The 12361-nt window shown below is 41.7% G+C and overlaps 1 protein-coding gene across 2 annotated transcripts; it reads left to right on the top strand.

Annotated features, from left to right (window-relative positions):
- The first annotated feature begins 8127 nt into the window (after positions 1-8127).
- Positions 8128-11593, top strand: LOC120032532. 2 transcript variants are annotated; one of them, XM_038978672.1, is made up of 4 exons: positions 8128-8351; positions 8814-8902; positions 9962-10170; positions 10499-11593. In XM_038978672.1, the coding sequence occupies exons 1-4, from the start codon at positions 8326-8328 to the stop codon at positions 11183-11185; spliced, it is 1011 nt and encodes a 336-aa protein (XP_038834600.1). In that variant the 5' UTR covers positions 8128-8325; the 3' UTR covers positions 11186-11593. The 2 variants fall into 2 exon arrangements, with proteins under 2 accessions (XP_038834600.1, XP_038834599.1); XM_038978671.1 differs by having other exon boundaries at positions 8129-8351; positions 8709-8902.
- Positions 11594-12361: the final 768 nt, after the last annotated feature.

Below are 12361 nucleotides of genomic sequence, written 5' to 3' on the forward strand. Positions count from 1 at the left end.
CTGATCTGTTTGAAGTGTGATCTTTTATCTGGATAAAGAAGTACATGTTAGCTATTAGTGGCAAATCTAAATGCCATGACAAATGTGCAGTTGAGATGCAAGTTTAGTAAAGCACTAGTAGTGTACACATACGACTGATACCATAGAAGCGTTGAATCAATTTGATTCTGACTAAGCAACAGTACTCTGGTATTTTAAGCCTGTGCAACTGGAATGGCAGGTGAGTCCTGGGAAGAATATTCATGAAGCATCTGAGTAGGAGTGCTGATCTAGGATCAGGTCTCGTGTCCATGTAATCTTGATCTGAAATATAAACCGGTCATAGATCAGCACTCCCTAATTTGAAGTTTTATGAATAGAGACCCTGGGTCTGTCACACTCGAGCTCCAACCTGAGCTTTGTGTATATCGGGTCTTAAGCATCTTGGAGTAGGAGTGCTGATTTGAGCTCAGTTTTGCCTTTTAATTCACAATGAATAAGAGTACATGGACAGGGAGGACTGATCCTAGATTGACTCTTGATACATACGGCCCCAGGTATACCTGATTTACATGTAAGATTGCGCAAACAGGAAATGTCTGGGTAGTTGGTAGTGCAAACATCCATGCTATAACTAGTACAGCTATACTACTTGTCATTGAGCAATAGCTAATGCAGGGGTTGGCAAGTACACTACATGTTTGAGCTTTTAGAGTGATTAGCTCTTAATGTTTGTTTTTAAATGTTATTTAGATAATTATTAAACAAGCTATGTATCCTTTATTAAACCATAAGGATATATAGCAGGGGTTGTCAACTGGTGGCTCTCACATTTGTTTTCAGAATACATTTTTAGCATAAAAAAATTGGGGCATAAAGTAATAAAATCACTAGGAATTCACCTCAAAATGTTATTTAGGAAATCCATTCCCAAGTATTTCCACTCACAAATAGAGACGTGATCTTGTAAGCAAGGTTTGAAATAATTGTTTCTGTCAAATACAATATCTGTTTGGGCTTCTTACGTCAATTTTCAGAGTACAAATGATGAATAATTATGTTCCGGCGCCCCGACCAGCCGCTCAAGAAAAACATTGTCCTGCGGCTGAGTCTAGTTGATGATCCCTGGTCTATAGAATCTATATAATATCAGTGTTTGTCATTGTGCTTTAAGGGTTAGCCAGTACACCCTGCTTTAACAAGCTTCGCTTATACTGTGTCATTAGCTGTTTTACAATAACATTTGTATAAAAAATATATTATCCTTAATTAAACAATTTAAAGACTAATCTTCTGAAAATAAGCCTTGGTGCGAGTTGAGCTATTTCAGAAAGTCTTAGAAAACAGGTTTGAACCGGCTAACATTCGACACATTTTCTTGCCATTGGCTGAAGGAACAAAACCCAAAGAGCAGAAGTGAGACAGAGAAAAAGGAGGTGTGTGAGTGAGAAAGAGACTGAGTGGGGGAGTATAGAGAGAAGCACAGCTGTGAAAACGTCTCACAGGAAAGAATCTCTGTCTATCTCCCCCATTTGTTTTATCTGAAACCAGACAGACTGAGGGGAAACATTTGTCTCTGTCTGTGTGTGTGTGTGTGTGTGTGCGTGTGTGTGGCAAAAAGCTGTGGGTTGACAGCTTGTGTGTCAGTGAGTGAGAGAGAGAAAAAGGTTGTGGGTTAGTGTGTGAGTATGTGCAATGAAAATAGTGTCTATATGGTCATTAGACTGTTTATTTGTGTGTGTCTATATGTAAGACTAGTGCACGTGTATGCGAGAGTGTGTGTCTGTTCGTGTGTACAAATGTTTGTGTGAAAGAGTTCAGTGGGTTGAAAGAAACATGGCAGGCAGATGTGTACATTTAGCTAGGGCAGTAAAACGTCACAGATTTATTTTACCTTTATTTACAACCGTGTAAGCCTGGAGGACACACACAGACACACACAGACACACACACAGAGTCCACAGTAGTGAGGCCTTCCACTCCTGCACAGGCCCTGATAAGAACCACCCTGATAGAGAGAGAGAAAGGGGGGGAGAAGAGGAGGGAAGGAGAAGGAGAGAGTGGAAACGATAAGGGGAGAGAGTTAGAAAGAAAGCTAGAGGGAGAGAGCGAGAGTAGAAGAGAGAGGAGGGAGAGAATAGCTAGTCAGTTGTACAACTGAATGCATTCAACTGAAATGTGTCTTCTGCATTTAACCCAACCCGTCTGAATCAGAGAGGTGCAGGGGGGAGGGGGCCTTAATCGACATCCACGTCATCGCGCCTGGGGAGCAGTTGTTGTTGGGAGTTAACTGCCTTGCTCAAGGGCAGAACGGCAGATTTATCTACCTTTCTGGCTCTGGGTATCGAACCAGCGACCTTTCGGTTGCTGGCCCAATGCTCTTAACCGCTAGATGGAGGGAGAGCAATAGAAAGAGAGGGAGAGAGAACAAGTGAGAGGCATGTCAAGCCAAGGCAAATGCCATGCAGGGAATGAATGCCTGTTTGAAATGGGACTTGAAATGGCTCCAGACCTGGGTTCAAATACCATTTGAAATCATTTCACATACTTGATCTGTGCTTGATTGAGGTTGCCTGTTGAAATGGAACCAATAGAGTCCCAAAAGTGCAAAACCGGCCCACCTGTGACCTGGCACTCCAGGCAGACTAAAGCAAATACTCTATTTGAACGTTTTCGAGTAGTATTTGAACCCAGGTCTGAATAGCTCATTAGGAGATCATGGGTGTGAGTGCTGGGATCGACGAAGCGTTTTAAAGCAGGCTGACTGAAGATGAGCCTTGACTTGTAGTGTTCATTCCACATGAATCTACTGTTATTTGGCCTGCGTACCAAATGGCACCCTATTCCCCACGGGACCTGGTCAAAAGGAGTGTACTACATAGGGAATAGGGTGCCATTTGGGATGCTATCCTACCAACCACAATGGGCTTCATTCATTAATGGCTTGGGTTGGCTTGTCAGTATGCTTTTGGTGTTTTGAGCCATTCACAATAACAGGGATTCTCACTGGCATGTGTGTGTGTGTTTCATGATTCACTGGCCCTAAACTAAGGTTTGATCAGGCCACAGCCACATAGCAGTTACTGGTGGTATGTAGTGTTAATTGTAGTGTTAATAACTTGGCTAGAGCCCAGGTAGAGGCCTCATTGGTTAACAAAAGCAAAGAAGGTCTGAGTAAGGAATAGTATAGATGTATCTGTCCCCCACTGAGTAGATCCAAAGAGGGACTACAGTACCATGAAACCGAGACTGCATCCCAATGGCACCTATAGGGTTCTGGTCAAAAGTAGTGCACTGTGTAGGGAATAGTGCTATTTGGGATGTGACCTCTAGCAGTCCGTTGCTACTTCCCAAAGACTTGTCTAAATGTTATTTTAGGCACTTGCCTTTCAAAGCACAAAATACTATACCTAACAAAAATGATGGGGAAGCAACTTTGATTCAACCAGCGTGTGCCCAGTGGGGATAGTCTCTTTCTACCTCTCTCTCCTCTTCCCTTCTTTCTCTTTCCAACCCCCTCTCTTCTGGCTCTCTCTCTCTCGCTACTGTATATAGGAGTCTAAAACCAGATGACTCGTCTCAAGTAGGTCTATTTTAGGCTAACTTTAATCTGAAGCAGAACTTAACCCAGCAACTCTTCAACTCAGTCAGTCACAGGACAAGCGCACTGGTCTGCGTCATAAAGATGGTTGAGTAAGCTGAGTTGACTGAGGGGTAACACAGAGATGTGGTAGTGATAGGTTTAGCAATGGCCCTACTTCTCTGAGAGTATATATAGTTCCCTAATCCCCAGCCATCAGCCTGTTAATGGGCTCAGATAATGTCACTGTGACCAGATAATTAGACTGTGTGTGATAATTAGTGTGTGTGTGTGTGTGTGTGTGTGTGTGTGTGTGTGTGTGTGTGTGTGTGTGTGTGTGTGTGTGTGTGTGTGTGTGTGTGTGTGTGTGTGTGTGTGTGTGTGTGTGTGTGTGTGTGTGTGTGTGTGTGTGTGAGAGAGAGAGAGAGAGTGAGTGAGTGAGTGAGTGAGTGAGTGAGTGAGTGAGTGAGTGAGTGAGTGAGAGAGAGACCAGGTAATTAGCCTGAAGTCTCGGGATCAGAGTGAGTCATCTAGGGACATGTCAGTCAGTATACAGACATGTGAGAGAGGAAGAAAGAGGAAGTAGGGGGTGGAGCTTAAATAGTTAGTTAAATCAAATACAAGTTCAACTGAATGACAACAAAGACAGAATACAATATGGAATTGTATTGAATAGTTTGGGGTAGCCTCATCTCCGTGGAATGCTCCTCAGAGCCAGATGCTGATGACAAGTTGCCCTATGCTGGAAGAACGGGGATGCGATGACAGGCCTTCAGTTGGTGGTGGGGAGGTGGAAGGTCGTTGAAAGGCTGTTGCTGCAAAACAGCAAGTGGGAGACAAAGTTTGAGTTGACATAAATACTCCCCTAGATTCATGCTCATTGGTTGAAAGAAAGGAAAGTGATTACTGCACGAGTGAGCCCATAGGTTAATCAGCAAGCGGGGTGGGATTGCCTTAGTGTGCCATGCTCATAGGCTGAAGTGAATAGGTGAATGACATTCTGCATTCTTGCCAATAGTAAAGGAGGAGGAGAGATGTGACGCTATGCTGATGAGGTAACATTATAGACACTACCATACCTGCTATGCTGATGAGGTAACATTATAGACACTACCCTACCTGCTATGCTGATGAGGTAACATTATAGACACTACCATACCTGCTATGCTGATGAGGTAACATTATAGACACTACCATACCTGCTATGCTGATGAGGTAACATTATAGACACTACCATACCTGCTATGCTGACGAGGTAACATTATAGACACTACCATACCTGCTATGCTGATGAGGTAACATTATAGACACTACCATACCTGCTATGCTGATGAGGTAACATTATAGACACTACCATACCTGCTATGTTGATGAGGTAACATTATAGCCACTACCATACCTGCTATGTTGATGAGGTAACATTATAGACACTACCATACCTGCTATGCTGATGAGGTAACATTATAGACACTACCCTACCTGCTATGCTGATGAGGTAACATTATAGACACTACCCTACCTGATATGTTGATGAGGTAACATTATAGACACTACCATACCTGCTATGTTGATGAGGTAACATTATAGACACTACCCTACCTGCTATGTTGATGAGGTAACATTATAGACACTACCCTACCTGCTATGTTGATGAGGTAACATTATAGACACTACCCTACCTGCTATGTTGATGAGGTAACATTATAGACACTACCATACCTGCTATGTTGATGAGGTAACATTATAGACACTACCATACCTGCTATGCTGACGAGGTAACATTATAGACACTACCCTACTTGCTATGTTGATGAGGTAACATTATAGACACTACCCTACCTGCTATGCTGACGAGGTAACATTATAGACACTACCCTACTTGCTATGTTGATGAGGTAACATTATAGACACTACCATACCTGCTATGCTGATGAGGTAACATTATAGACACTACCCTACCTGCTATTCTGATGAGGTAACATTATAGACACTACCATACCTGCTATGCTGATGAGGTAACATTATAGACACTACCATACCTGCTATGTTGATGAGGTAACATTATAGACACTACCATACCTGCTATGTTGATGAGGTAACATTATAGACACTACCATACCTGCTATGCTGATGAGGTAACATTATAGACACTACCATACCTGCTATGTTGATGAGGTAACATTATAGACACTACCATACCTGCTATGCTGATGAGGTAACATTATAGACACTACCATACCTGCTATTCTGATGAGGTAACATTATAGACACTACCATACCTGCTATGTTGATGAGGTAACATTATAGACACTACCATACCTGCTATGTTGATGAGGTAACATTATAGACACTACCATACCTGCTATGTTGATGAGGTAACATTATAGACACTACCATACCTGCTATTCTGATGAGGTAACATTATAGACACTACCATACCTGCTATGTTGATGAGGTAACATTATAGACACTACCATACCTGCTATTCTGATGAGGTAACATTATAGACACTACCATACCTGCTATGTTGATGAGGTAACATTATAGACACTACCCTACCTGCTATGCTGATGAGGTAACATTATAGACACTACCCTACCTGCTATTCTGATGAGGTAACATTATAGACACTACCATACCTGCTATGCTGATGAGGTAACATTATAGACACTACCATACCTGCTATGTTGATGAGGTAACATTATAGACACTACCATACCTGCTATGTTGATGAGGTAACATTATAGACACTACCATACCTGCTATGCTGATGAGGTAACATTATAGACACTACCATACCTGCTATGTTGATGAGGTAACATTATAGACACTACCATACCTGCTATGCTGATGAGGTAACATTATAGACACTACCATACCTGCTATTCTGATGAGGTAACATTATAGACACTACCATACCTGCTATGTTGATGAGGTAACATTATAGACACTACCATACCTGCTATGTTGATGAGGTAACATTATAGACACTACCATACCTGCTATGTTGATGAGGTAACATTATAGACACTACCATACCTGCTATTCTGATGAGGTAACATTATAGACACTACCATACCTGCTATGTTGATGAGGTAACATTATAGACACTACCCTACCTGCTATGCTGACGAGGTAACATTATAGACACTACCATACCTGCTATTCTGATGAGGTAACATTATAGACACTACCATACCTGCTATGTTGATGAGGTAACATTATAGACACTACCATACCTGCTATGTTGATGAGGTAACATTATAGACAATACCATACCTGCTATGTTGATGAGGTAACATTATAGACACTACCATACCTGCTATGCTGATGAGGTAACATTATAGACACTACCATACCTGCTATGTTGATGAGGTAACATTATAGACACTACCATACCTGCTATGCTGATGAGGTAACATTATAGACACTACCATACCTGCTATTCTGATGAGGTAACATTATAGACACTACCATACCTGCTATGTTGATGAGGTAACATTATAGACACTACCATACCTGCTATGTTGATGAGGTAACATTATAGACACTACCCTACCTGCTATGCTGATGAGGTAACATTATAGACACTACCATACCTGCTATGCTGACGAGGTAACATTATAGACACTACCATACCTGCTATGTTGATGAGGTAACATTATAGACACTACCCTACCTGCTATGCTGACGAGGTAACATTATAGACACTACCATACCTGCTATTCTTATGAGGTAACATTATAATCATTACCAAATGCCTGCTATGCTAATGAGGCAACATTATAAACACTACCCAATAAATACCGGTTGTGTTTATGAGGTAATGTTATCGACACTACCATATGAATAAAAACGATGTGAATTATGTGCGTTTATGAATAAAAAGTAACCCTAGACTAGTCTCTAGACTGTGTGTGTGTGTGTGTGTGTGTGTGTTTATGTATGTGTGTGTAAGCGAGAGGTGTGTATAAGGAAACTATGAGTCACTGTGAAAGAACCAGTGGTATGGTGTCATTCTACATTTCTAGAGAATTGGGAAGGAAGGACTTGAGGTACTGTAACGTTAATAATATTTTCAAACCTCGACTCAATCAGCAATAAAGATAAACAAAGTAAACTTGTCACGGATAATGTGAACATTTTGGATAATATGATGAATATAAATACAGCATCAAAGAAACAATTGCATTGCCAAATATGTGTGTCTTCCTAGGGTACTCCTCTTTTGTAAACTTTAAATTGTTTTTCTCTCCGTCCATTGTCTGATTTGTGTTGTTCTTTTTAAGTTATGCTAGCAAACATACAGAAATGCACTCGTGATAAAAGTAGGCCTCCAAGTCTTCATTTCATAAATGTACAGTACCTTCCCGCCTTTTTACCTCTAATGCTAGAGTGCCACCTGGTGTCCTTACTGAAAACTACACTTCCCAATTTTTATGATAACATAATCACCGTAGACTGTCATGTGACCAGCAAACACTGGGCTTGTTCCGACATTGCAGCGGACTGACTGATCTACAAATCACCTTGCATCATAAATAACGATATTATTATTTGTAGATCAGTCATGCATTTGCATCACGGTTTTGATGCTCCCGAACACGGCCACAGCTTTTACGAGAAACAGAAAGTTGACCGAACTAAGGTTGTTGTTACGGTATGATAGAAACGACCGTGTTATACAGCGCTCACCTCCATCATTCTGAACTCTTTTGAATGAACACCAAGAACCGGGAGTCGTTTTGAACCCACGTTCTAGCTGTATGCTGCTTGCACGGTTTCTAAGAAGGTACCGTAAGTAGGTCGACAAACATCGATGCTAGCTACAGTTATACCAGATAATGTTATTTAACCAAATATTTTTGAGATCCATTACTGGGAGTTACAGGCTAGGTACTGTTTGTAGCACAGATAATTTTCGACCAACCTTAACTTGAATGTCCGTGTCCAGTTTCAGGTGGTGGGTTTGAATTTAGAAAATGCTCGGTTATTAAAATAAATACATGTTTTGCTCCATTAAGTAATTCAACAATGTGTACGGCGCCATCTTGTCTATTTAAAATCTCTCATTGATTGAGACAGTTCCACCCCAAAGTGCAGCATGTCATGATGACACTCATCTTTTCTTACCGTCCTTGTATTACAGACTTCCCATCTTTCTCTCTCTCTATTTCCCTCTTTCTCCCCCCTCTCCTGACCTCACTCTCTTCCTCCCCCTCTGTCTTTTCCCTTCACTACCTGCCTCCATCAGGATGTCATCATCTCTTCCCCGACCTCGTCATGTGATCTGGGAGACAGAGGAGCTGGTGGCCTACCTCCACCCCCAGCCCTGGACCCCAGGTAGATGCATATTCTTTACCACAATACCTAGCTCTGGTCCAGGGCCCGGTTTCCCAAAAGCATCTTAAGGCTAAGTTAATCGTTAGAACTTTCGTAGGAGCATCGTTAAATATCCAAGCTGTTTCCCTAAACCATCGCTATTAACGCTGCACTTGAAAACGCTCATAATCTAACGCCTGCCTCAGACCACTCGTAGAACCTGTTTTTTCCCCCTCCTGTGTCACTTAATATACAGAAAATCTCAACTAAACATAGAATCAAATGGTTGATCCATCTCTACGACCACTGATAACTTCAGAACAAAAGTTGACTACAAAGATGAAGTTGCCAATGTCTTTGCAGTTGATACAAACAAGCCAAAGATAGCCTACTGTTTATAGCATATGTGTTTTCAATCAATGTGAGACAATATATCCACAGGAAAGTATAATTCCATCAACTTTTCAAAGCGCAGGTAGTGCATTCAGATTCCTATCACCTGAAGCATGCGCAGAAACATGTAAACATGTGCAAGAGCTCGGCAAGTATGCATGTGTCTCGTGCATGTATTTTTGTCTTGTGCGCATGCTTCAGGTGATAGGAATCTGAATGCACTACCTGCGCTTTGAAAGGTTGATGGAATTATACTTTCCTGTGGATATATACTTTCCTGTGGATATATTGTCTCATATACCGACCAAAAGGACCAACCACACAGACAACCAGTAAAGTACATTCAATTATAATTAGAATGTTGAATAAAATTACGTCTTGTAGAAGTTGAGAGGAAACTGTCCTGATTCAAACGCTCATTTCTGCCCAACGTAGAATTCAATGTAATTCATCGTCGGGTTTCCAGCCAAGTAACACACCTCATGTCAATCCATTGCTTTTACATTTTATAATAGTCAGTTGCTACGCAACCACTGAACATGTACAGTGAACTGTGCAATCCTATAGTATACTATCATCTACTATATCTTGCTGTCTGGCACCCTATCCCCTCTATAGTGCACTGCATAGGGAATAGGGTTCCATTTGGGACAATCTTTATCTTCATATATGGAATATCAATCACAGGCACTACCATCCTGGAGCCGAAGACCCCCAGGGGCCCCGATGAGGAACCAAGCACAGCTCAAGGCAGTCTCTTCAGGCTGGGTGAGGGAGCCTACCTGAGGTTGCTGCTGGGGGCCAGGGAGGTGGGGGCCCTGCTGTGTGAGAGGCTGGGGGTGAAGAGATGTGCCCTGGTCTGCAGGCCCCACCCAGACAGTAACAGTCCACCCCAGGTCTGTTGTGTTTGTACTCTACTCTTTTCTACTTTACTATTATTCAACTCTATTCTACTTTACTCTTTTCTATTTTATTCTACTCTTTTAAATTCTGCTATCTTCTAAATTACTCTTATTCTATTCTGCTATTTTCTATTTTTACTTCATTCTTTTTTATTCTACTCTATTCTATTGTGTGTCTCATCTAGTTTTGAATAAAAACTGACAATATAATTTACGTTGATGAACAAAAACATTACATTTGTGTTTAGATAGCACCATAATTCTGTCCTCCTTTCTAGTATGAACAGGTAGCCTAGTAATAGTCCCTGTTATTGACTCACAGATCCGGGTGCTGCCGCTACACGGCCTTGACAGTGAGTGGCGCCCCCACCTGGCGGGAGATGAGCACTACACCCACCACGACCCCGGCTACGTCACCTCTAAAAGCGGCCCTCGATGGACTGACACGTCCCTCCAGGAGATCCAGGCTGAGATCCAGGCCCAGCTCCCTTCCCCCAATGCCCTACCAAACCTCACCTTCCTGGGGGAAGACCCATCGCACCCCGGCCTCTTCTCCCGGATTGTCCGTGGAGAGGAGCAGCAGTGGAGGGTGTGGGAGGATGAGGGACACGTGGCATTCCTCACCCCCTTCCCCAATGCCCCCGGCATCACCGTACTGGTCCCCCGTCGACCTCTGACCTCGGATATATTTAGACTCGAAGAGGCAGATTATACGAGTTTGGTACTGGCAACCCAGAAGGTGGCCAGGGTTTTGGAAGAGGGTCTCGGAGCTTGGGGGGTGGGGTTGATATTCGAGGGGTTTGAGATTGACTACGCTCATGCTAAATTGATACCTCTGCTCTCTCCGCCCTCCTCTCACCAGGTTGATGGGGGCTCCACCACCACCACTGGCTCTCCACCTCCTCAGGCCCAGTTTAGTGCCACCTATCCTGGGTTTGTGACCTCGGAGGATGGCCCTGAGGCCAGCCTGGAGTGTTTGAAGGAGTTACAGGCCAAAATCACACAGTAATGATAATGTAATTAATTACTATTACTAGGCTACTAGGCTACATTGACATGTTATGAAATATGTATGTAATTGCATATTATGAACGACCTGAAACTGGGTGATTATAGTATTGATGTATTGCACTTGACTACATACATTCCAATTGCATTATTGGTTGACTTGGTAATGGGATAGCTTTTTTTCAATACTAAGCCTGTTGATTCATGTACATACTGATTTGGTATACCAAATTCTATAGATGTTTCTGTAATTCATTTTATTATCTACTTGAAATAGGACAACAATCAATAGCTTTATTTGATAAACATGGTACGGTCAGGTTTTTAGACATATCCTTTGAAAAGTACTTAACAGTAGCATGGAAAAATACATGATTGTTTGATCAAAATAAACATGTGATTTCTATTACGTTTTGTAAAGTTTATTTTCAGATGATATTAGTAAGAGCACAACAGGCTGAGAAAACGCAAAGAAATTAACCGCCATCTTTCATTGTCAAATGTTACTATACATATGTCATTACTCATTATCCCTCTAATTGTATTAAATTAGTACAAACGACCATGAAACCAAGCACCTTCATATAGGGCTAGTTCACCCAAATTACAAAATGAAGTATTGGATTCCTTCAAAAGTTTACATTTGAAACAAATGTCAGATAGACATTTTTTTTCTTACCCTGTAAGCAATGTAATTTAGTGAACTATCCCTTTAATCATTATATTACATATGCTTCAGTCATATCATTGAATCATCATCACCCAGCGTTTTCTCTCAATTATGTTTTGCGGGATCTATTTACAGAGTTCAGCGCTCACAACACATCTGCATATTCCCCTAACGAGGTCTTAAGATCTCTGCCTAACAAGGCTTCTAATTGGTCCCTCAGTGTTTCAATTAAGAGGTTGAATTAATGAGCAGATAAGTGGTTAATTAGCGGGTTATAAACAGGGCATTACCCGAGGCTATCGTTATACAAAGACTGAGGCCGCATCTCAATACTCTTCATGGTTACTAGAGAAACAGAAAGAGTGGGGCTTCATCTCAATACTCTTCATGGTTACTAGAGAAACAGAAAGAGTGGGGCTTCATCTCAATACTCTTCATGGTTACTAGAGAAACAGAAAGATGGGCTTCATCTCAATACTCTTTCCATGGTTACTAGAGAAACAGAAA

This window comes from Salvelinus namaycush, chromosome 39 (assembly GCF_016432855.1).
Source record: "Salvelinus namaycush isolate Seneca chromosome 39, SaNama_1.0, whole genome shotgun sequence".
Taxonomy (NCBI): domain Eukaryota; kingdom Metazoa; phylum Chordata; class Actinopteri; order Salmoniformes; family Salmonidae; genus Salvelinus; species Salvelinus namaycush.